Source organism: Astyanax mexicanus, chromosome 7, assembly GCF_023375975.1.
Source record: "Astyanax mexicanus isolate ESR-SI-001 chromosome 7, AstMex3_surface, whole genome shotgun sequence".
Taxonomy (NCBI): Eukaryota; Metazoa; Chordata; class Actinopteri; order Characiformes; family Acestrorhamphidae; genus Astyanax; species Astyanax mexicanus.
Genome location: NC_064414.1, coordinates 6,272,721 through 6,298,739, shown reverse-complemented (window position 1 = coordinate 6,298,739; position 26,019 = coordinate 6,272,721). Strand labels below are relative to the sequence as shown.

Below are 26,019 nucleotides of genomic sequence, written 5' to 3'. Positions count from 1 at the left end.
CATAAGGAAGTGCAGTTAGGTTTACACTACATATTGTACCATAAAAAAAGATCCCAAAACACCCTACAGCACAAGAGCTAATAAAGCTAATGTATGCTAATGCTAATGAGTCGTCTGATGTTTACTCTGATCACAACACACCTGACTCTACTCAACGGCTCATTAACGGCCTGAGAAACACAGGAAGGACTCCCACCTCAAGCTTCCTGTGCTTCAGCTCTAGAGGAGGGGGGTTGGGAATGGTAGGCCCGCCCCCACGCTGCAGGTTTCAGGTGAAGTCGTGTGAAATTGGATCCATGCTGTTGGGTTGAAAGCCTGAATGTGATCTTCCTACTTCTTCCTATCTTCTTCACAACTTTCGGCAAACTTCCTTTTCTCAAATATTTCCGCGTAAGAAATGAAATGAATGCTGTCTGGTGAGTGAAAAAGTGTTTTACTCTGGAACTACGTTAGCTTCATGCTAACCTGACTGTAGATGATAGTAATTGTGTGTGGTGGAACTTGTGTGCTGGGTTTACATCTCTGTTACAGTCCTAGCAGCTCTGGGAGGTTAAATCGAACTGATTTGATTAAGTGAGTTACTGTTTGTAAAGCCATTTGATATAATGGAAACTACCAGCAGGTAGGCTTGTGCTTCTGTCAGGGCTTGCATAGTTTTGACTTTGAAATTGAAAGTAAATGTAAAAGAAACCTCACATAGAAATACTATTATTTTTTCATGTTATATTTTCAGTTGTTATGGAAATGGAAAATTGATCATTTATTTGATGAATATTAAAATTTATTTTGAATTTTGTACAATATCCCTCGTCAAGCTAACAAAATTTTGTTCTTAGAACATTATCCAATATTATATTTATATATTATGTTTTGGAAAAAAAAAAAAATCCGGTAGCACTTTATTTTACGGTACGGTAACTACCTAGTACTTAATAGGTAAATAGTCAGTAAATACCAGTGATTTTATGGTACGTACATAGTAAGTCTATAGTAACTACTAGTAAAACTACCAGGTATGTACAGCAGTACTTATTCAGAACTTAATGGTAAATATGTAGTACCTACAAATAATAATTATGTACTTAACAAGTACATAGTAACTAATAAAAAAGCTATAAAGTATGTACAACAACAACTGCTCAGATGGTAATACTTATTTTTTAGTACTTACATATGAATACTTTGAAAGTACATGGTAATTCATCTACAGCTACCATGTATGTACATCAGTACTTCGTACAAAACAATAATGATTTAGAATTGAATGTGCAGTAAGTACTTTTAATGTTAAAAATTACAAAGTTTGTACAATAGTACTTACATGGAAACAGGTAAGCATTATTACCAATTTAGCCATACTAAAACCTCTGCATTACAGTGCCTATTAGAGTTTACCAAGCTGTATCTGACTTTAAGAAATGAGACCAGAAAATGTAGGTTACCTGCCTTTGTGTTTCTAGTCCTCTTCAGGAGATTCTTTCCATTCTTTTTATGCTCCAGGAAATGGAAGATTTTCATATTTCATATTAATTGGCACATTCACTGCTAAAAGCTCTGTAAACCTGAGGTAACAGAACTGTACATTACTCTGAGTTACTGTGTGGTGATCAAGTAGTAGCTTTTTTATATACCTAGACTCAGTATACGCTAGCATGTTATAGTAATTAATCAGTAAGTAACAAGGACTAATATGCATCTTTTGCTCATGTAGCATGTAACACAACAGCATAAGTACAGCACAATTACCAGGTAAATACACTTGTAGATACTGAGTAATACTACAGAAACTGGACCGTAAAATAAAGTGCAGTTTTGTACATAGTAATTAATCAGATAGTACCTGTTATTTATAGCATGTAACCCAAAATACTAAAACTATAAGCAGAGCACAATTACCAGGTAAATACACTTGTATGTACTGTGTAATACTACAGAAACTGGACCGTAAAATAAAGTGCAGTATTGTACATAGTAATTAATCAGAAAGTACCTACTATTTTTCTGTAAAATGCAAAACACAAAAACATTTATACAGTGGAATTTTTCACAAGAATTAAGGTTGAAATGAATAAACTCACAGAGATTGACAACATTTTTGGCTGGTTTATTTATCAAATAACTACTGCAAACATATGTCTAGCAGAAAAAGCAAACAAAATAAATGCAGTGCATGCTTTAGTTAAGAAACATATTTAACCACACTTTTTTGGGTAAAGATTATACACTTTTTTAACAGGTAACAGAAGCCATGTTTTTAGCAGAACATCATTGCAAATAGTTTTGGCATACAAAAATCAACGGAAATTTCCAAACAAACATCAGAGAAAACAAAATATTATTTTTCTATAATGTTGAAATTTCTGCCAACTACTCCTCACTATTACTAGTAATGCCCTCAAAACTCCTCCTATAAGAGTGAACACAGCTACTGCTGCTTTTCCAACTGCTCCTTATACAGGAGGGATGGAGGAAAGCGCAGCAACTCAGCATTGATATATTAGCTAACAGACACCTGTGCAGATCGGCATCAAAATAGCAGTGATGTGGGAAAGAGCACCATTTACCCACCCAGAGAGAGCAAGGCCAATTGTCCTCTCTCAGACAATGAATGCTTATGGTAAGAATAACCTCAGAATAACTTCAGATTATAGTGGCCTTAATCTGTTGGACCACTCAAAACCCAGAGAAAACGAACTATAATAAAATGCAATGCAAAGAACAAAGGATGTTATGGTCAGGATGGTTAATTGTCTGCTTTTCTAAATTTGTACTTTATGGGCAACAGACTGTGCTTCTTTTTCATTTCTTCAATTTTTAGCGCAAGATTTGGATTTGAATCCAAATATTCTTTGCACCTTTGTGCATATTGTTGCAGAGTACCACCTTGAAACTCAGGGATTTGGAGTTCTGGTGTGGCAACAATCTGTAGCTCAGCTATGATGGCAGTGAGAGCGATTGTGTTTCGGTCGATGTTGCTTCTCTCACAGCTTCGGGAAACACTCTTGGTTCTCTGGAATGACCTCAAAATGGTCTTGTACCGTTGTAATACCTCCAACGGGGTTTGGACTGAAAAAGAGAAATTAAACTTTCTTTAGAAACTTAAGATATTAACACGATACACACTGAACAGAACAGTTGCTATGGTTTAACAACTATAAGATATCAAAGAACCAAAAGCATGCTTAAAATACTTGATTTCTAAAAATTGGGTGCTAAATTTGTGTAAGTAATTTTTCAGTAACCAATTTTGTTCCAATTAGAAAACAGTTTAATATATGCTAAACAACAGAGGAACACCACATTTCTATGCTGTAATTCTGCTCATAAGCTCTCATTTTTCACTAATTATGAAAGACTTTTACTTTTAAATGGGGACATGTCTGACATAATACAGGTTTGTCCTGTATGCAGTTGCACTGTCCTACAACAAAATAACAGTTGAGTTGATTCATGTCAATTTAAAATCTTATGAAAACAAGGCATGCAAATCAATGGCATTTAAAAAGGCAGTCAACCATTACATAAAAGAAACACATTAAGTGCTTGTGAAAAGATGACACACCCTTTATGCAAATAGATGTGCCAGGAGCCAATGGGTAGGTGAGAGTTTTACTCATAAATGTTGCACTGACAAAACATCAATCACACCCTAAAGATCAGCATTTTTAACTGAAACAGCTTGTCTGACAATGAAACCATCCATGCGGTCTCTTTTTCTTTTCTAAACTTCCGCAATATGGCCACCAAACCTGTCTGGAGCGGTAGACTGAATGCGGCTATAGAGCATTCTCACATCACAGCCTTTGTTATTATTTATTGCTTTTAACTTATCCGATCTTAAAACACCTGTAAAAAATTCTAACGTTTTTTTTTTCCTTCCAAGTAACTGGAATCTAAAACAGCCAGCAGGAAGTGTGTATATTTTGTTACCTGAGGAAATTTTACTATTTTTTTAATCATGGCAGCCATTACATTTTAGAATATTTAAATAACTTTTAAAGTAAAATCTTAACAAAGGTAAATACAAATTCTGCAGATTATTTCACAATATTCAACATGGCAAACTATTTTAAACAGATAAGCTGACTTGTATTAATCATCACAATCTTTCATTTAATGATCCGATCATGTGATCAAGGGTCAATCACGTTTTTTTGCTGAACTAAGATCAGCACACTGAGAGGAACTGACAATTTACATGAAATGCAAGAATTTCAGGAATTTAAAACTTCACACTGAAGAAGTTAATCAACAAATTTAACTTTATAATGGAAGATAATAAACAATACAGTCTCTCATTAAGCTTACTTCACCTATACATCTTCAATATAAACAAACTGTCCATTATGGAGCTCTTTTTTCAGCATGCTTAGCAGGGTGCTGTATGTTTACTTTTTGACCAAATTCAATAATTGTAGGGAAAAATACATTGAACCATTAAAAAGAAGAAGAAAAAAAAGCTATTTAATTATATTTACAAAGTACTATTAATACTGAGTCTAATGAAGAATACTGGATATTGGTATTCAATGTTTAAAATGACAAGTCTCTATTTTATTTTATTTTATTTTATTATTTTTTTTTGTTTGTTTGTTTGTTTGTTTTTTGTTTAGTTTTTTTTTTTTTTGTTTTCTTTTCTTTTCTTTTTCTTCTTCTTGTACCCCCCTCCTGTACCTCACACTCCGATCCTTCCAACCCTGAACTCCCACAACTATATCCACACAAAATATATATATATATATATATATATATATATATATATATATATATATATATATATAAATAATAATAATAATAATAATAATAATAAATAAAATAAATAAATAAATAAATAAAAATAAAGTATTAATTGTCCTCCGAAGAGGGGGGGTGGTGGTTGGGCCAAAAAAAAAAAAAAAAAAAAAAAAAAAAAAAAAATGACAAGTCTCCCTTTATAGGACCTCTTTTCTCCTAGAGTGTTCCGTGTCTTAATTTTGGTTGGATCACCCATTTGATAAACAGATAAATATCTGCAAGATAATTCTGCTCTGTGATGCCTAATGCAAAAAAAAAGAGCTTTTTTTCCATGTCAATTCAGTCTTACCTCTCCGTGCAAAGTCATCTTTCTCCTTCCAACCTTTGTGCTTTCTACTTTTGGGCTTGCGCTTGAGTTTTCTTTTTCTGCTCTTTGAAGATGCAGATGAATCGGACGAATCGGACGTTGAGCTGTCCTCTGTGTCTGAGCTGTAATCTTCATCATCCTTCCTTGCACACAGCTTTCGTTTTGCTCCTGAAACTATTTATATACAATATGTCAAACACAAAGAAAACAAAAACACAAAAATGGGTTCATTGTTTAAAAAAGCAAAAAACATACAGATTTCTGGACCTGAATGTAAAATACATCTTTTACCTGTGTGCTGTCATGCATTTTTGTGGGGCAGCTAAAGCTTGAACATAATTGGACCTTCACAAAAGGACAGTATCAAACCCACAACCTTGTCATTGAGGGCCCTGTGTTCTAATCGCTAAGCTACCACTGCTTGTACACTTAAGTGACAACAAACCTGATTACCTAATATTTTTTGGTTAAATTAGTATTGTTTGATATACTACTGAAAGTATACACATACATTTTAGTGAAAACATAATTTCTACTTTCTAATTATTATATGCTAAAGATTATATGCTAAATAAATAATGCTTAAGTCTTTTCTAACCTGTCTGTTTGGAGCTAAGGGTGTCCTTTAGTTGCTCTCGAAGAAAGTCCCGCTCCTCTTTCAAAAGTCTGTTTTCCTCTTTCAGTTTTTCCACCATTGCTGCAGCAGTTGGTGCAACATTTAAGCGGGGTGTTACTGGGGCAGATGGACTTACTGCAAAAAAAAAAAAAAAAGATAATGATGAATATACATCAGGACTACATCTATATCTATGTATATTGGTTAATATAACAGATAGCACTGAACTTGAGGTTAAATAAACTATAGGTTGAGGTTATGTATATCTTGGTAAGTAAACTGTTTTACTTCATCATCTTCCTCTATAAATAGTTTAACACAATCATTATTGTTACTTTAATTATTATTGGTTATCTCAATGTTGTAGGCCTGCATATTGAGCAAGATCTTTTATTTTTACAACCTGAAGAATGAAATATACACACCCACCTTCAACTATTTCACCTTCAGCATCACCTTGCTGTTTATCCTGAGCTCTGCGCCGTCCACGTCTTGTGTTTGGCATCCTCAATTTTGAACTTAAAAAAAAAGATTGATGCTGATTTACCGATTGACATACACACTTCAGTCTTAATACGTAGGGGTGTAAAGGATCACAAACCTCACGGATCAAATAAGAATAAAAAAAGAATTTAACAAAATGTACATTTGTTTTCTTTTTAATAAAACAAATAATTAAAAATAATATTAAATATGATTATTTTTGTTTATTTTATTCATTTATTGTACGTTTATTCTCCCTGTCCAGTTTTATACCTTTACTTATTTAATAAAAAGTGACTCTCCACTTTGATGGAGAGCTGTCTGTCTGTGGTTATCCTGTGGTGTTCATAATGATCTGGCATGATCTTCGCAGTGAAGTGAGGGTTGCTTAAACACTTTCAGCATTAAAGCCGGGGTCCTGGCTCAGTAATTAACACCACAGCAGACACGTGGGTAACAGTTTTAGTCTGTATTAGGACTAAATGTACAGTGCGGACCGAACCGTGAGGACTGATCCATTACACCCCACCTACACTGCACCTTTAATTACACCTAGACACGCAGCGCCACTGCCTAAACACATAAAACCCCCTCCTGCTGCTGTAAATTAGTCGTGTAGCTGACTAATAAACTACATTTCTAGCAAATACAGTAACCTAGCTGAGCTAACAGGCTTACTTACTGAACTGCGCCTCCAGGATTTCTGACTAAATCCCCCGGTACTCTCTCTAGCTTATTAACCTGCTTCAGACACGCATCTAAACAAGCTAGGTCCGCCCACAGCAGCAGTCCTCTCTGATTGGCTGCCTTTCGTTATTGCCCATCCAATGACCAAACTTCGTGCTGTTTGAAAACAGAACAAGCCAATTAGATACTACTTTCTTTAAATTTACCGGGCTTTAGTTGGCGCGTAGCGTCAACTACTCCAGAGCTCTGTATGTGCCCATAGAAAATAGTACAGAAAAATGAGTCTGATAAAAAAGCTCCTGCGCAGGACAGAACGAAAACACAGCAAAAAGAAGCTCATTAAATGGCTTCAGAAGGAGAGACTTCTTGCCAGAACACTGAAATGCCCTAGATGCGGGAAAAAGATGCATTTTAAGAAGAAAACCAGCATAAAGGATGGGTACACATGGTGAGTTTTTCTTTATTTATTTTAATGCACAAATAAATAATAAAAATAATAATAATCACCATCATCATTATTATATTTTTTTTATTATTAGTGTTGTTATTATTGTTGTTGTTCTTAATAATAATAATAATAATAATAATAATAATAATAATAATAATAATAATAATAATAATAATAATAATAATAATGATGATTATAAATAATAAGTTAAATTAATTTTTATTAAATTATGCACATATCTATCCCCATATACTTAGGATATGTAGACGGAATCATCATCGGCAGAATAAAGTTCGTTCCATTCGACACGGATCAATTTTTAGCCGAAGCCATGTTCCACTGGTGTCATATATGAAACACATTCACAGGTTGGTAAATTATACTCATACTTTTTATGTAAAAACTATTCTGCGTTGTTGTTTTAATAATATAAATGAAAAAATAAATAATCAATGTTACAAAGTAAATTCTACTGATTTACAGTTAACCTTTTCCAGGCCACATGTTAACACTAATTAGAATAAAAATAAATTATTTATGCTGAGTTTGGCATTCAGAATGTTATCAATGAGAAATGAATAGAAGTTATGTCAATTAGCAAAATATTATAGATGTACTTTTTAATTTCTATGGGTCTTTAAGTTGACATACATATACAAATATACATACAATGTTGATAAATATAAAGAATATATCTAAAGGATGCAAAATCCCCCTAGCATAACACAAATAATGGAATTCATTATGGAGTAATTGTCTTTCATTAAAAATAAAATCTTTAGAATAAACATGTGCCTACGTAACTTTGCAGACTAAGAAGGCTTTTGCAAACCAAGTGTAACATTTTAATTCTTAAAGTTATGTCTTATAAGGTAAGATTATTTGTTATCGGTAAAACCATAGTGTATAGGAAAGGATGTATCAAAGAGGGGGTGTTCTTTTTAACATGACTGCTTGTGAGAGCTTTGTCACTCTTTTCTAGATTTGCCCAAGGACTGCGGCTCCGGCAGGTAGACATGGTTGAGGAGGGACTTTGTGGTAGTAGTGCTACAATTACAAAATTAACCCAGAAGCTTAAAGGAGTGTGTGTCAATGCTATTCGCAAAATGAAGAGGCAAAAGAAGATGCAAATTGGTGGAGGAAGAACATATGTTGTTCTTGATGAAAGCAAGTTTTGCCACAAACGGAAGGTATTTCTTAGAAAATAATTAATTTTATTAATTTTATTTTGCAATTATGTTATGTTGGTTTTCTAAGTTGAACTGCTTCTTTAGCACTTGTCCACAACATTTGTTTATGTTTCTAACATTTCTAATATGTTGTCTATATAACTTTATTATTCCTTAACCTTTCTTTGGTAGTACAACTTGAGAGTTTAGGGTGCTTCTTGAACCACATTCTCCTGAGATTTAGCTCACATCCAGATATCTTGACATTTTCCTTCAGAATTTGCTGGAATAATTCAGAATTCATTGCTCCATAAACTATGGCAAGCCATCCTGGCCCAGATGCAACAAAGCATCTACTTTTAGGACTTTCAATAATCTGGTGAAGTTTTAGGTTATATATATGCAGAAAGATAGAACATTCTAAAGAGTTCACCGACCACATTGAAGCACCACTGAACCGGAACAGTATATTGAGCTACCTGTAATAGTTGCTAAATATGCAACAGAGAATTCATACATACGTAGTTTACTTCAATATATGTTGCTCGGATGTCAGCTCAGAAAAAAAAGAAACTACATACTAATATAAAAGGCTGGTACTACAATATGTCTAATAACTAATTTAACAAAACTGTTGCTCTGCTTCCAGTATGCACGTGGCCGTTTTGGAAACACCTGGCGAAGAAAAGCATGGGTGTTTGGCATGATGGAAATAAAGCGGAATCGCAGGAGACCCCTCCTAAAGGTGGTTAAGAGAAGAACAGCTGCAAAGTTGATTCCTGTTATTCAGAAATATGTGCGTTGTGGAACCACTGTGATCAGTGATGAATGGCCAGCTTATAAACAACTAGGACAACACGGTTACATTCATTATCAGGTCAATCACAAACGCTTCTTTGTACATCCACAAACAGGAGCACACACACAACACATTGAGCGAGCATGGAGAACATTCAAGAACGAAGTGTACCGTTACAGGGGTAACTTGACAAAAAAATCATTGAAAGACCAACTTGCATTCATTGAATGGAATTACTGGAGGGGAAAATCACATCCAAGAGGTGTCCTTGGATGTCTCTTTGAAGACATTGGACTGAAGTATCAGGTGTAACCCTTTAAACATCAAAACCAGAAGTAAAACGTGCTTCAACCAATATTGGATGAGGTGCAACCAAAAAGAAAAAAATGACTCTATATCAAAAATGGTGCAAAAACTTCTTTATTTAACTAAAAACATGACATTTTAAGGCAATGCTTCAAGGCCAACATCATGTTTTATAAAAAAAAAAAAAAAATGCAATAAGCGTTGCACAATTTTTGATGAACAGCCCCTTAAACTGCCAGGTTCTCCCATGTATCCAGTCTTCCATGTCTAATTACTGTTACATACAAATAAACCAGTTGGTATTTTTCCATGTAGGTACTGAACAGTAAGCCTTCAAATGTGATTAGCATTAAAATCATTGATAAAAAAGATGGTTGTATGAAATAGCAAATAATATTTGTAAGTATATGTACTGAAATAAATATTTTATTGATTTTATGGATTCACTCTGTACAAGCTATTTAACAACACACTTTCTGTTTCTTTTTTCTGTACATGCCAAAGTCAAAAATAAATTACTTACCTTTTCTACAGAATTTTTAAGGATCTGCATGTGAATTTCTTTAATTAGACTATTTTGTACAAAGGTTAATTTTATTTTACGGTCCAGTTTCTGTAGTATTACACAGTACATACACATGTATTTACCTGGTAATTGTGCTCTGCTTATAGTTTTAGTATTTTGGGTTACATGCTATAAATAACAGGTACTATCTGATTAATTACTATGTACAAAACTGCACTTTATTTTACGGTCCAGTTTCTGTAGTATTACTCAGTATCTACAAGTGTATTTACCTGGTAATTGTGCTGTACTTATGCTGTTGTGTTACATGCTACATGAGCAAAAGATGCATATTAGTCCTTGTTACTTACTGATTAATTACTATAACATGCTAGCGTATACTGAGTCTAGGTATATAAAAAAGCTACTACTTGATCACCACACAGTAACTCAGAGTAATTTACAGTTCTGTTACCTCAGGTTTACAGAGCTTTTAGCAGTGAACGTGCCAATTAATATGAAATATGAAAATCTTCCATTTCCTGGAGCATAAAAAGAATGGAAAGAATCTCCTGAAGAGGACTAGAAACACAAAGGCAGGTAACCTACATTTTCTGGTCTCATTTCTTAAAGTCAGATACAGCTTGGTAAACTCTAATAGGCACTGTAATGCAGAGGTTTTAGTATGGCTAAATTGGTAATAATGCTTACCTGTTTCCATGTAAGTACTATTGTACAAACTTTGTAATTTTTAACATTAAAAGTACTTACTGCACATTCAATTCTAAATCATTATTGTTTTGTACGAAGTACTGATGTACATACATGGTAGCTGTAGATGAATTACCATGTACTTTCAAAGTATTCATATGTAAGTACTAAAAAATAAGTATTACCATCTGAGCAGTTGTTGTTGTACATACTTTATAGCTTTTTTATTAGTTACTATGTACTTGTTAAGTACATAATTATTATTTGTAGGTACTACATATTTACCATTAAGTTCTGAATAAGTACTGCTGTACATACCTGGTAGTTTTACTAGTAGTTACTATAGACTTACTATGTACGTACCATAAAATCACTGGTATTTACTGACTATTTACCTATTAAGTACTAGGTAGTTACTGTACCGTAAAATAAAGTGCTACCAAAAATCCTTACATTGAGGGAATTTTAAAGAAAGTTGTTCAATGTTACGTTTAAAATAATGTGAGAACCTTTTTTCATAACGTTTGGGGAACTTTGAACTATGTCACATTTTTGCAATGTATCCTTTTAGAAAGGTTCCATTAATCTTATTGTGGGAAGGATTTCATCTAACATTTGGGGAACTTTGAACAAGGTTTTGTAACATTTTTATAATGTTACATTATTTTTGTAATTGTGAGAACAATTTCTCCTAACATTGGAGGAACTTTGAATGAGGTATTATAAAATTTTTAGAACGTTACATCAACGTTATTGAGGAAATATATATTTTTTCCTAACATTGGGGAACTCTGCACCCAGTCTTTAAACCATTTGTAGAATGTTACATTAACATTCTTGTGAAAACATTTTCTACAAACTTTTTTAAAATGTCAAACTAAGGTTATTTTGTAAAGGTTTTCACCTAACATTGAAGAAACTTTGAACAAAGTCTTGTTACATTTTATAAATGTTCTATAAATGTTTTTGTGAAAACATTTCTCCTAATATTGGCAGAACTTTGAACAAAGTTTTAGAATGTTGCATTGACATTAGAATTTTACATTAATGTTATTTTGGGAATGTTTTCTCCTAACATTGGAGGAACTTTAATCAAAGTGTTTTAACATTTTAAGAATGTTTTCTTCTGACATTGGGGAAACTTTGAATGAGTTTTTGCAACATTTCTAGAATTTTTCAATGTTTTATTGCAGGAAATTTGTAACAATTTTAGAACATTCCATTGACTTTTTTGTGTGAATGCTAGCAAATGTTGTGGGAATGTTTCCTGTTAGCAGAGCAGCCCTAAGTCCTGCTATAATCCTGTATACGGCTGTTTAGTCTTAGACCAGCCAGCAGACGGGCGTTTATAAGATGCAGCTGGATCATGTTATGCTGTTAAACAATCTATAGTAGCAGCTTTGATGCATTTTCTTGTTAATACTCCTCTGAGGCAGACCTTATGAAAAGGAACCAACTAAGGCATGAAATTTGTTCACGGCATCTACAAGCAAAAAGTCAATATGTGCTGAGAAAATGAAACCTGGAGGCTCGGTCTGGGCTGGCTGAACAAAAATGTGTGGATAAAATAGACCAATTCCGCTTTAGAGTGATTTAGGAGGCTGGGGTAATTGCACATTTGTGTATTTGTTTGAGGGGCGAGACTCAGTAATAAGGATTGCTGGTTGAGGCGGTAGACCATGGACTATGATCCCCGTTAAAAGATCAAGGCACTAGACAGAGAGATCCCTTCTTTCTTCTTTATTGAAGGTTGTTGGTCACTTTACAAAGTGTTTGTGTATGTATATGAGTGTGTGGGTGTGATGTATGTATGGCGTGTGTGTGTGATGTGTGTGGTCTGAAACATAAAGGAAATGTAATACAATGTATTAGACTACTGATATTATAATATTGTTCAACAATAACACATTAATAAATAAACTGTAATGTAGCATAATACAGTGACAGAGGTGTAATGTTAGTCATTATACAATTGCCAATACAATATTAGCAGATACTTAACAGCATAATGTTATGAGAATAAACAACGAATATTTACAAATTCAAGCAGTTCAAAGTAAGCTAGTCACACTCATAACAATAAACTGTGTAACAATATTAACACTACAAACAGTACATTCATCATTATTAAGCCATCAAGCATTCAAACTTAGCTGCAATGCTAACAAGAGACAGGGCTAAACTACTTAGCTGCAGGCTTCTTAGCTAACTCAACAACAACATATATTGTAATTAAAACTAACACAAACTGCAATATTAATCAAAATATCCATAACTAAGAAGGTGGAAATTACTCACATTTCCTCAAGAACGCACACACGATATGAGAAACACGCAAAGAAAGTCCCAGCAGCTTCAGTCAGTTCACTGGTTGCTCTATTGCTCATCAGTGTGACTGGGCATGCCCAGAACATGTCCTGACTGCATATCTTGACTGCAGTACCGCTGTTTCACCAGTAGATTGCATTCCACAATTGGGCTTTCTCACACAGCCGCCCCCAAATGTCTATCTTGAGGACATTTGAACTCCCAGAGAAAGTCCATCAGTTGGTGTCAACCTCAGAGTCACTGATCTTGGGCAGCTGGATGAGCCGGGCGACAGGTCGGACGTATGTCTTTTCCTTAACCTTGACCGTGGCTGTTCTGATGTTCCCATCAGCTCCAGGATGGACTTCGACCACTGTGCCCACTGGCCAGAGAGCTCGTGGGAGCTGTGGATCAACTATTAGAACGACCTGGTCCACGGCCAGCTGGCCTCCATCAGTCTGCCACTTAGATCGTCCCTGTAGGCTTGGCAGGTACCGCCGGATGAAGACTGACCAGAAGTTGTCTGCTAGAACCTGACTATGCCTCCATCGTCGTGTCCCCAGAATACTGCTTGAGTCGTACAAGGCCTGCGGCAATGAGGAATCACGACGTCCCATTAGTAGAACATGCGGTGTAACTGGGTCAGGGTCAGCGGCGTCAGCTGAGACGTATCCGAGTGGTTTAGCATTTAGAATCCCTTCCACTTCAACAAGAAGGGTGTACAGGACCGACTCTGGTACTGACTGATCTCGGAGGATGACTCTGAGCGCAGTTTTCACAGATCGAACTTCTCGCTCCCAGGCCCCGCCAAAATGGGGAGCACTTGGTGGGTTGAAGTGGAAGGAGATTTTCTGTTTTGCAAGCTGATCTCGCAGCTCAGGTGCCATGGCATCAAAGGCCTCCCGTAGCTCCCGTTCTCCCCCAACAAAGTTGGTACCATTATCACACAGGAGTTCAAACGGAGTGCCACGCCTGGCTATGAATCTGCGCAAGGACAGCAGGAAGGCATCCGTGTCGAGACTCTCTAGCAGGTCAAGGTGGATGCACCTGGTAGTTAGGCATTTGTAAATAATTCCCCACCGTTTCTCATTCCTGCGGCCGATCTTCACGATGAATGGGCCAAAACAGTCCACTCCCGTGGAGTAGAATGGGGGTTTGTAGATGCGCAGCCTACAGAGTGGTAGATCTGCCATCTTGGGAACGTCTGGCTTAGCACGCCAGAGCTGGCATCCCCTGCAGCTGTGCTGATGCTTCCGTATCGCCTCCCTACCACGCAGGACCCAATACTGCCTTCGCATCTCGGCCAACACCCGTTCAGGCCCTGGATGGAGAAGTTTGTCATCGAAGTCCTGGATCAGCAGTTTGGTGATTTGGTGTGCTGGGTCCAGAATAATCGGATGGATAGCATCTGCTTCCAGATCCTCTGCATGCCGCAGTCTACCTCCAACACGAAGTAGTCTTGTGGCTTCGTCATATTCAGGTGACAGTGTGATCAGCCGACTGTCAGCTGGGACATGTCGATTGGCCTTGAGGGCTTTTAACTCCCCAGGGAAAGAGTCCTGCTGAGCCTGGGCCAGGAGTAACTTCTCAGCGGAGATGTAGGTTGCAGCATCTACGGCCTGACAGTCACCAGAGGCAGCCGCCCCATGAAGGGATGTGACAATAGCCTGGACTAGCTCCTTCCAGGTCTGGAACTGCGCTGGATCAGGTAGGTCTGGGTTGCGAACCGCTGATGTGATACCAACAAGGGTGGACTTTCGGAGTTCAACAGAGTCAGGTTCGTCTTCTGCTGCTATGGGCATCACTGGCCACCGGTCTGGAGGCTGATGGAGGAAATCTGGACCATTAATCCATCGGTGTGGATGAACCATATCCAAGAGCCTCAGGCCTCGCGTTATGTCATCTGCCGGATTTCTCGCTGAATCTACATACCTCCAGCTGGCTACCTCAGTTAGAGTTTGAATCTCTGCGATGCGTGTGCCAACAAAGACCTTGTAACGGCACGACTCTGATCTCAGCCATTGGAGCACCGTAGTGGAGTCTGACCAGAGGAATGTCTGCTGGATGGTTATGGTCAGCTCTGTCTGGATAAGCTTGGCGAGCTGAGCACCAGTGAGCGCTGCACTAAGTTCCAGACGTGGCATGCTCAGGTGTTTCTTCGGTGCCACTCTTGATCTGGCTAGCACAAAGGAGATGTAAACATGATTTTGGTCATCAACGGTGCGTAGGTAGGCCACTGAACCATACACTCTCTCTGACGCGTCGCAGAAGACATGAAGCTCCCTGGATGCAGTAGGCTCATCAGCACATGGAGGTGTGTAAGTTCGTGGAAATTGGAGGTGGATGAGATCAGGGAGCTCCTTCACCCAATCTGTCCACTGCTCTCTCAGAGACTGAGGTTCGATTGGATCATCCCATCCGATGTCTTGCTTCCAGATATCCTGGATGATGACCTTAGCCCTGGTGATGAAGGGATTGATAAAGCCCAGTGGATCATACTGACTCGCTAGGGCTCTATAGATGTTCCTCAGGGTTGGTTTAAGGTGGTCCACTGGACGATACTTAAAGCTTAACGAGTCGGTGAGACAGTTCCACTGGAGGCCCAAGGTCGACTCCTGCATGTTGTTACTGCCCTTAGACAGCCAATGCTCACATCGGTCTGATTTGGCTTCTGGTGGAAGATGCTTGATCACTGCTGGCACATTACTCGCCCACTGCCTGAGATCAAATCCCCCTTCCAAGAGTAGCTTGCGTAGGTCTTCAATGAGAGCTTTGGCTTCAGCAGCAGTGTAGGTGCTGTGTAGACAGTTGTCCACATAAAAGGAGTGCTCCACAATTTTGACCAAGTTGAACTTGTCACCACAGTTATCTCGAACATGCCGTTGGAGGGCATATACAGCGCAACAAGGGCTGCATGTAGTGCCGAACGGCAGCACTCGCCATTCGTAGATAGTTGGCTCTTCCTCCCTCTGCATGTCTCTCCAGATGAACCTCAGCACTGGTGTGTCAGTGGGCTGCAAGCGGATTTGATGGAACATTGCCTTTATGTCTCCACTCACGGCGACTGAGTGCTGACGGAATCTCAGTAAGACACCAAGCAGAGAAGGCCCCAAGGTTGGTCCAGGCAACAAGAGCTCATTTAGTGACAGCCCTCGGTATTGGAAAGAACAGTCAAAGACCACTCTGTCCTTTCCGTTGTGGTGGACCATGTGGTGTGGTATAAACCATGACTCTAGCGACTGGCTGGCTTCTTCTGATGAGACCTTTGACACATAGCCTGATTCCTCCAGCTTACGGATCTCAGTGCAGTAAGACTTAGCTTGTGTAGGGTTCTTAGCAAGCTTCCGCTCTGTGCAGCGAAGCCTGGGGAGTACTGCGTCTGCAGGAGCCCGGAGAACTATGTCAGTCGTACGGCGAAGAAGAGGAGTTGCATAGCGGGGGACACCATCTACAGTCACTCTAGTGGTGGCTGTCTGGAGCAAAGCGAGAGCTTGCTGGTCTTGCTTTGAGCGAGTGACAGCTTTCTCATTGTAGGGCAAGGTATCCAGTTGCCACAGACGTTCCACGTTCCTGAGAAGCTCGCTGGAAGCTGAGGCTGTGGCGATGTGCAGGCACTGTTGGAGTCCAGATGATAGCTGGACAGTATCAACTGGCCCCTGAAGCGACCAGCCCAGCTTCGTGCAGATGGCAACAGGTGCGCCTGATGGTCCTGCGTGCACCGGTTGGACTGGAGTTATCAGGTGGGGCATATCAGACCCGATTAGGAGCAGAGGTTGGGCACGGTTCACGGAGGGTAAAGGAAGTCCTCTGAGGTGTTTGTATTTCTGCTGCAGCACACTGATTGGATACGTGTGCTCAGCAAGAGCCAATCCCTCTGCGGTAAAGGCATGGGGTATCAGGTGCTTCTCGTATGGCCGCAGCAGTGATGATACTTCCAAGGAGACTGAGGCGCCACTGAGTTGCTTAATGCTTTGGTGCACAGTCTGCAAGGGTAGAGTCTCCGGAATGCTGACAAGGTTGAGCTGTTGCACCACTTGAGGAAGGACGATGCTCCTCTCAGAGCCGTCATCGAGAACTGCATAAGTCTCCATCCTTCGGTCACCGTTATGGAGGAGGACCTTGACCACCTTCAGCATTACTCTTTGAGATCTGTTGGGTCGATCCAGATACACCTTTGTGGGGATTAGGCTGACCGTGTACACCTTTCGTTTGGTTTCCTGGACTGACTCGTGCAGGATGGTAAGGTGTGTCTCCTTGCAGGTTTTACAGGGGCGCTTAAGCGTGCACCGGTCCTCGGTGTGATTACGTCCACATTTTCGACACCGTTTGCCATCCTTGAGCCACTTCAGGATCTGATCAGTGGTCAACTTCTTGAATTCCTCACAGGAATTGAGGTAGTGGTCCTGACTGTCACAATATGGACAGAACGGTTTAATCTTGGGTTTGACCTTTGTCTGTGCAAACTCTGCAGAAGATGTCTCTTCTCTGATTACCCTGTCAGCTACATTGAAGCACGCAGTATTTGGCTTCTCTCTGGGTTGAGCAGTTCGCTGATCCTTCCTAGCTGGTCGGGGGGTATCCGTCTGATACAGGGCTGCTGCTCTACTGGAGATCCGCCTTGCTTGTGACTTTGTTTGGAGCCAGGTAGCCAAGTTCTGAAGGGTGTAGGTTTTGTCAGTGCCAGTCTGCAGAATACCATATCGTAGGCAATACTCAACGAAGCCATCACGGTAAGCAGGAGGCATCTTACTGAGCAGACGATCAACGTGGGAACCACAGTGGAGCTCATATCCATTCTGTCCTTCAAGTGTCTTTAACATGCCTACCAAAGACTGAACAGACAAGGCAAATGAGTCAAAGGCATTGGCATCACCAATTTTTAGAGCAGGCGTGTTAAGTATGGCACCTAGCTCACTTTGAACCAGCTGTCGTGGTTGCCCGTACTTATCTTGTAGAGCCTGAAGCGCACTCGTATATGGTGCTGGGTCATGCATGTACGCCTTGGCAAGCTGCAGCGCGCTTGGGAGCTTTATGTGTCCAATCAACACTTGATATTTATATTGCTCGCTGAGGTCAAGATTGCTCCCCAGTACACTGTCTAGTGCAAGCTTGAGCAGAGCAAAGTCACTTTCCCGACCACTCTCGAACACTGGAAGGGAAGGTCGAGGGATTCCAAGGGCTGATGCTATGAGTAACTCGGCTCCGGGTAGTGGTGTGTAGCCAGGGTAGGGAGCGGAGAGAACTGGAGCAGGCAGTTTCCCATGGTGAGTCGAAGAAGGTGGTAGAGCTCCATAGCTGGCATGCTGAGCAGTGTTGAGGAGCTCCATGGTTGGTTGGCTGTAGCTATAGGCTGGTTGGTACATTACTGGATAAGCAGGAAATTGTTGGTTAGAGTGTGCACTCGTTACTGGTGCTGGTCCACCGGGACGTTTTGACTCAAAGGATGACGCCACTTGAGGTGCAGGATGAGCTAGAGGTGCTGAGGTGATGACATGCATTGCAGGGTGTGGCACTGGTTGTGGCGCAGGAGCAGGTGTTACCACTGGGCCAGGTTGTAGTTTCACAGACATAGATGCCATGGGTACTGGACTTTGGGGCTGAGCTGTTGGGTTTGCTGTAGGAGTTGGTCTAGCTGGGGTGGCCACAGGTTGCGGCAGTTGCTGTGTTCCAACAGGAAGCGCCATAGAGAATGGAACTGGAGTGACTTGATGCATCACTTGTGGGGAAGGAATAGGTGGTTGAACAACAGGAGCAAGTGTTGGAAGTGACTGGGTTGACCGCAGCTGGGAGGTGGCTGGAAGTACGTCAACCTGTTGTACCTGCATTGGCGTGGGTAGGCCCAGGAAGGGTACTGACTTGTCGGAGTTTGAAGATGAATGTGCAGCTGTCCAGCTACTGGAAAGCATAGAAGAACGAAGCTTAGCGATCTCAAGGTCCTGTTCAGCCCTTGTCAGGCGCTTCTCTCTTTCTAGCCGCTTAGTGAGGGCTTCTCTGGCTTTGAGTGCTTCCTCCTGGAGTCGCTGTGCTTCCTTGGCTTGGTCATCCAGCATTTTACACTCAAAGTCAGCTTGAGTTTCATGCTCGATCATACGACGCATATCTTCCAGCTCCAACTGCTTTATTCTCTCTTCCAGGATTGCAGCTTGTGCGGTGGAGAGACCCTGATTGGGATACGTACCAACTGAGTAACATGTACGCCTACTAGATCTGCTATGCATGTATGAACTTCTGTTGGATGACCTGCTATGGTTACTGCTGTGGTGGCTGCTAGAGCGAGAAACAGCAGTTGGTAGGTCCATGTGCGCAGGTGGTTGGAATCCAACTTGGTAGTCATCCAGGTAAGCAGGTAAGTGACGTTCTCTCTGTGGACGTCTTCGGGGCTCTGTGTTGCCTGATGCTGCATTGTCCATGATCCTCCTCTTAGGTCGCACTCAATCCGGCTCGAAGGACCAATGTTTGAGGGGCGAGACTCAGTAATAAGGATTGCTGGTTGAGGCGGTAGACCATGGACTATGATCCCCGTTAAAAGATCAAGGCACTAGACAGAGAGATCCCTTCTTTCTTCTTTATTGAAGGTTGTTGGTCACTTTACAAAGTGTTTGTGTATGTATATGAGTGTGTGGGTGTGATGTATGTATGGCGTGTGTGTGTGATGTGTGTGGTCTGAAACATAAAGGAAATGTAATACAATGTATTAGACTACTGATATTATAATATTGTTCAACAATAACACATTAATAAATAAACTGTAATGTAGCATAATACAGTGACAGAGGTGTAATGTTAGTCATTATACAATTGCCAATACAATATTAGCAGATACTTAACAGCATAATGTTATGAGAATAAACAACGAATATTTACAAATTCAAGCAGTTCAAAGTAAGCTAGTCACACTCATAACAATAAACTGTGTAACAATATTAACACTACAAACAGTACATTCATCATTATTAAGCCATCAAGCATTCAAACTTAGCTGCAATGCTAACAAGAGACAGGGCTAAACTACTTAGCTGCAGGCTTCTTAGCTAACTCAACAACAACATATATTGTAATTAAAACTAACACAAACTGCAATATTAATCAAAATATCCATAACTAAGAAGGTGGAAATTACTCACATTTCCTCAAGAACGCACACACGATATGAGAAACACGCAAAGAAAGTCCCAGCAGCTTCAGTCAGTTCACTGGTTGCTCTATTGCTCATCAGTGTGACTGGGCATGCCCAGAACATGTCCTGACTGCATATCTTGACTGCAGTACCGCTGTTTCACCAGTAGATGGCATTCCACAATTGGGCTTTCTCACAGTATTATTGTCTTGCAGTGGCTGCTGAGCTGGGAAAGCTGGGAAATGTGGTCTTATTTGCTTCTAAAAAAACAAGAAAACAATATGGTAATTAATTCCAGCTATGATATCACTGCAGCACTTTGTAAATGTTATTATGGTAATGGTTACAAAGCTCAAGTATGGTAGATTTTAATGGCAACACCCTGGTGAAAAAATGACACTTAATTGGACTTAAAGCATACTCAGAAATGTCTAAGATTTATGTACTTACTTAAAATATATTAAAAGTTACAGATTAACTAGAGAGATACAGGTTATGTAATTGCGCATGTGTATTAAGGTTAATTTTGACTTGTGTAAGTACACATGCGTACCAGGGTGAGTGTACTTACACACGTAATAGAGCAAGTGTACTTACACATCTCAAAATTAACCTTAATACACATGTGTAATTACATACCCTGTACCTGTGTAGGTAATCTGTAACAATGTGTACTTCATAAGTAGTTACACTATAGTTACATAGTTTGTTACCGTGTAACTACATAGTACTAAGGGACACTTATTATAAAGTGGGGCCGAATATAGTGACAAAATGTAAAAAAGGTTCAAGGGGTACAAATACTTCTGCGAGTCATTCTACATTTATCAAGATCAAGACATGACTCATGTTGGAGTAGATCAAATTTTAAGCCTCCGCTACTTATTGCTTTGATGGTTCTTTGGAAAAGACAATGGAAAGGTATTGTTTCGGGTTTCTGTTCATTCTATTGTCATTCTAGCTTGACTATCAACAATTGTTGTGATTGTGAATAACATGCCCACATGTTTTACCTTCCTTAGAAATACACTCAATTTAGACATGTGAAGGAACAAAGACTTTGAGCACTATTTTAGCGTTCTATAGCACACCGGTCAATTGCACAGCTGGATCGCACAGCTGGATTTAGGGCATGTCATTGTGTCACAAAAATGTGTCTTGCACAGCTCAAAATGTACAAAACCACTTGTCGTTCCCTTTAAGAGCCAGGTGAGCTCTGACTTTGGCACATTCGTATCTTTATGCTGTGAAGGTATGTCAGCAGCTTATTTAAGGGAACAGCAATGTTATTTTATTCTTTATTCTGTGTATATGGACTCTGACGATTGACTATTGTCAGGGTTTTAATCAATCAGTGGTGCACCTGTGTTTTCCGCCACCAAAACAGAGACATGCCAGAAATTAACCTGAACGCACCTCACTTCCAGACCACCACACCCATCAGTGTAGATTTATTCCTAAATTCTGAGGCTATTTTAATGACGCGTGCGCAAGGTGTAAAAACAGTCTGTTGACAGGGTGTAAGATAGCAATGATCATTGTGACGCATCTTGCACAGGGCGTGCAATAGGGCCCTTTTTGTGTTTAGTTTACTGTGTTTAACTGTGTTGTACCTGTTGCATAGAAGCATAGAAGACCGTTTTGATGCATTTTCATAATCCATTTATAATCCTATTATTAAAATGTCCCTTGTAATTATGACACATGACATGTAAAGACAGTGAAATCTGAGCTAGTCTAGTTAGTGTATGGTTGCTATGTAGGTTCTGGTTGCTTTGCAGGTGCTATGTAAATATTCTCTCTCAGGGACAGTATACAAAGATGGACAGAACATTGTTTTTAAAGTGAAGCTACTGGTTGCAGTAGGATATGTAGCTCCGCCCATCTCCATACATTTCCAATACATTTTTTCCCTTTAAACTGTGCATCTCTTTCTAATTCTTTCTAATTCTACCAGTTAGTTGTTCCTGTGCTGATATATATATATATATATATATATATATATATATATATATATATATATATATATATATATATATATATATATATATATATATTTTTTTTTTTTTTTTTTTTTTTTTTTTTTGGCCCGCCACCACCCCTCTCTAGTAATACAAGAATTTCTTTAATATATTGTTTGTTCATTTGTTTGTTTAATTTATGTATACATATATACATTTAACATAGTTAAAATAGTTTGTTGCCAAACAAACAGACAAAAGCATACAAAGAAATAAAGAGAAAAAAAAACTGAAAAAAATAGGAAAGAAGAACACATATATATATATATATATAGTTATATACCAAATTATAGCTAAACATAAAACAGAATTATGAATGATTTTGCTACAGTTTATCTTGTGTTGGATTATTGTGATTTACTGTAATGCTTGAATATAGATGTGTCCAAATTGGGTTTTAATCTGCGTTTATGGTGCGTTCTGAGTGTGTGTCTAGAGAGAGAGAGTCTGTTAGTAGATTTTTCCAGTGACAGATGGTAATTTTTTGTTGTTTTTCAGCTCATGAGGATAATTTTCTTGGTGATGACGAGCCACATTAAGATTATTCTATTGTTTTGTAGTGTTGTATTAGCAGTGTTGGGCATGTTACTAATAAAAAATTATTAGTTATAGTTACTAGTTACTTCTCCAGTAACTGAGTTACTAACGGAGTTAATTTACTATAAAAGTAACTGGTTACCAGTAAAAGTAACTATTGCATTACTAATGCGTTAACCTGGACGTTTTATTTATTCAAATCAAGCAAAATGTGTGGTCAATCGTAAATTAAAGATTTTTTATCAAACTTACTGTGATCTACAGTTCTATAAATCCGTTTTCAGCTTCTCCTCCGTGGCGCCGTGTATGTGAGGCTCGTATCACAGACAGCTGACCTTTTTGCCGGAGGGCGGGGCTGCGCTCATGCAGCGGCTCTCTCTATTGAAATGAATAAGATGTGTTGTGCTGGTGGACGGGCAGAGGATGCGTCTTTCTTGCGGGCTTTTCTTATGGCTCAGCAGCTTCATCCAACCTTACAGTACATTATCAAGCACAAGGCACTAAAGGCAGTATATTGTACCTACTACTTATGTACCATACTAAACATTTACCTTTTTTTCTTCTTTTAAGGTTTCACCATGACTTCTTGGAGAATGCGTCAGTACTTGCTGATAATCACTGTCTGGCTTGGAGGAATCGGGACGTGCATGCTCTTCTTCCAGTACAACTGGTCAGGTTGTTCATTTCAAACTGTTCCATCTGATCTCGCACCAGTTTTTCGCCAAAGCACAACCACCAGCGATACCTCGCCATCAACAACCCCAGCAGATTCTCATCCAGAGAAACCCATTCTGCTGGTGTGGGTCTGGCCTGAAACGGACAGCTTCAAATTCGACCCCGTTGAGTGCAAACGCCGGCACGACATCGACGGCTGTTTCTTGACGGACGATAGAGATCTGTACAACCGTTCAGATGCGGTTCTTTTCTACCACAAGGGAATCAAAAAGGATCTGTCCAACCTTCCCCAGACTCCACGTCCTCCTTTCCAGAGGTGGATCTGGTTCAACCTGGAATCGCCGACCAACACTCGGCCGAAAGCTGGATTGGAGAACCTCTTTAACTTGACTCTGACTTACAGAAGAGACTCGGACATTTCTGTGCGATACGAAATGACTGTCAGGAAACGCCCATTTGAGAACATAGTGATCCCCAAGAAGGACAAGCTCGTCTGCTGGTTTGTTTCCAACACCAGCCCCGGTACTGGAGCGTGGGCTAGAATACAGTACTACGAAGAGCTCAAGAAACATATCCAAGTGAATATCTTTGGAAACATGGCCGGACAGCGCTTAAAAGATGAGGACTACTACCCTACCATGTCCAGCTGTAAGTTCTACCTCTCTTTTGAGAATTCCATCCATAAAGACTACATCACAGAGAAGTTCAACGGTCCAATCACAGCAGGGACTGTACCAGTTGTGTTGGGACCACCAAGAGAAAACTATGAACAGTTTGCTCCCGGTAATTCCTTCATACACGTCAATGACTTCCCCAATGCCTCACTCCTCGCCCAACATCTGCTTCAACTGGACAAAGACAACGAAGCCTACAGTCACTACTTCGACTGGAGAAAACACATCTCAGTGGTTCCTCACTATTCAATTTGGAATGAAGAGTTTATACTGCCTATCTGTCAAGCCTGCGATTATATTTCAAGACACAAAGAGTACAAGCAAGTGCATGATCTCTTCAAGTGGTATTCTTCGTGATTATTTCCCACTATGATAGAGTGCAATCATTTATTTTATTTTTTTTTAAATAGGAACAAACATCCAAAGCAAGCAGAGCAGAATATATCAAACATACTGTATGATAATAAATATAATATAAAAAGAGATATGTCACTTTATTACCTGATATCCAGGGCACTTTAAAATAAGACAACCATTAATAAAATTTATGCCAATTTTAATGTTTATTTATTTATGGGTATTCTACATACACACAATTGTCAGCTCATATTAGTCTCTGCTATTAAAGGTTCTTTGCTGTTAAAGATCACATATGTCTTATATGTATCTACAGTAAAGAAAGAAAACACAGTTGTTCATAAAGGATATTGTCTTTGGCTCTGTTGTATCACTTTTATATGGCATTCAGGAAATTGAACTTCAATGCAAACCAACAGGTTAAGGCAGCATGGTAAAGACAAACCAATCAAATCAAAGAAACAGACAAACAGACAAACAAATAGAATAACAGTGTTTTTTTAATTCTTTAATTCTTCATGTAATGTAATTCACAGTTATGTCCATCGATGTGAAACAGTTTAGGGTCATTGTTGTCATGTTTTTCATTTCAGAATTCTCCACACAATGTTTATTGAGCACCCTGCACCGTTTTCTTCCTCAGCTATGCCTTAAAATGTGCAAAATGTCCTCAGCACCTTATTCCATTATTATTGAAGCTGGCTTTAGCATACCTCAAGCGACTTGTGGCGTGTGCCCCAAAAAAAGGCTTCTTCCGCATTACTCTGCGATACAGCCTCTTCTTGTGCAAAGTGCACTGAATAGTGAATAGTGAATAATGAACAATGCACAGTGACACTATTATCTGCAGCAAGATGATGTTGTAGCTGGTCTTGTGGTCTGTTGACTATGACTGTTCTTATCATCTTTCTCCTCTGCTGAAATCTGAAATCTGAGATTTTTCTTGTTCTGCCACGTCAGGTCTAACTAGAACTAGAACTGTGTCTGTGGTTCTTCCATTTCCTCACTGTAATGTTCCTCACAGTGGAAACTGCAGCTGAAATCTCTGAGATATGTAGCTTTTTGTATCCTTCCTTTAAACCATGATGTTGAAGAAACTAATGTGGCAATTGGCCACATTAACCCTTTTATCATAACTGGATTCACCCGTGTGAATGTAGGTCAAGGGTCAATGAGCTTACCAAACTAATGTTGTGATCCAATAATGAATTATAAAGCTAATAAAAACAATAAAAAAGACAAGGGTGTCCAAATGTATGCACCTGCCTATTTTTGTTAGAATTATTAATAATTATTGCACACTTTCTGTAAATCCTATAAACTTCATTTCACTTCTCAAAAATCACTGTGTTCTTTTGCTATATGATACATTTAACTGAAATTGCTGATCCCAATAACCAATAATAATCAGGGCTGCCCAAACTTTTTTATACCACTGTATGCTAAAAACTGAAGAACTTATTTTAGAATAACTTATTTTATATTTTATTTTATCATCAAAGCTAT

At 39.1% G+C, this 26,019-nt stretch overlaps 4 protein-coding genes across 5 annotated transcripts in view; 3 read left to right on the top strand and 1 right to left on the bottom strand.

Moving 5' to 3' along the window:
* LOC103042542 (4-galactosyl-N-acetylglucosaminide 3-alpha-L-fucosyltransferase 9) overlaps positions 1 to 26,019 on the top strand; it is a 45,224-nt gene that overhangs the window by 426 nt on the left and 18,779 nt on the right. The gene's annotated exons all lie outside the window — the stretch shown is intronic.
* On the top strand, positions 314 to 24,780 carry LOC125802957 (4-galactosyl-N-acetylglucosaminide 3-alpha-L-fucosyltransferase 9-like). Its single transcript, XM_049481448.1, has 2 exons — positions 314 to 416; positions 23,378 to 24,780. Exons 1-2 carry the CDS (start codon positions 407 to 409, stop codon positions 24,511 to 24,513), a joined length of 1,146 nt encoding a protein of 381 aa, XP_049337405.1. The 5' UTR covers positions 314 to 406; the 3' UTR covers positions 24,514 to 24,780.
* LOC125802958 (coiled-coil domain-containing protein 106-like) lies at positions 2,084 to 6,962 on the bottom strand. Of its 2 annotated transcripts, XM_049481450.1 has the most exons (5): positions 6,883 to 6,962; positions 6,147 to 6,235; positions 5,700 to 5,852; positions 5,084 to 5,275; positions 2,084 to 3,066 (listed from the first exon to the last, which is right to left on the bottom strand). In XM_049481450.1, exons 2-5 carry the CDS (start codon positions 6,220 to 6,222, stop codon positions 2,744 to 2,746), a joined length of 744 nt encoding a protein of 247 aa, XP_049337407.1. In that variant the 5' UTR covers positions 6,223 to 6,235; positions 6,883 to 6,962; the 3' UTR covers positions 2,084 to 2,743. The 2 variants fall into 2 exon arrangements, with proteins under 2 accessions (XP_049337407.1, XP_049337409.1); XM_049481452.1 differs by lacking the exon at positions 6,883 to 6,962 and having other exon boundaries at positions 6,147 to 6,256.
* On the top strand, positions 7,609 to 10,145 carry LOC111195988 (uncharacterized). Its single transcript, XM_049481453.1, has 3 exons — positions 7,609 to 7,703; positions 8,318 to 8,525; positions 9,154 to 10,145. The coding sequence occupies exons 1-3, from the start codon at positions 7,687 to 7,689 to the stop codon at positions 9,613 to 9,615; spliced, it is 687 nt and encodes a 228-aa protein (XP_049337410.1). The 5' UTR covers positions 7,609 to 7,686; the 3' UTR covers positions 9,616 to 10,145.

What these genes read in the sequence shown, in the direction of transcription:
- LOC125802958 (XM_049481450.1), bottom strand. Translation starts at nt 6,222, where the DNA reads ATGCCAAACACAAGACGTGGACGGCGCAGAGCTCAGGATAAACAGCAA. An exon ending in TGAAGGTGAAATAGTTGAAG is followed by an intron (nt 5,853 to 6,146) that starts GTGGGTGTGTAT and finishes TTTTTTTTGCAG; the next exon opens with TAAGTCCATCTGCCCCAGTA. An exon ending in AGATGACTTTGCACGGAGAG is followed by an intron (nt 3,067 to 5,083) that starts GTAAGACTGAAT and finishes TCTCTTTTTCAG; the next exon opens with TCCAAACCCCGTTGGAGGTA.
- LOC111195988 (XM_049481453.1), top strand. An exon ending in AGTTTTGCCACAAACGGAAG is followed by an intron (nt 8,526 to 9,153) that starts GTATTTCTTAGA and finishes CTCTGCTTCCAG; the next exon opens with TATGCACGTGGCCGTTTTGG.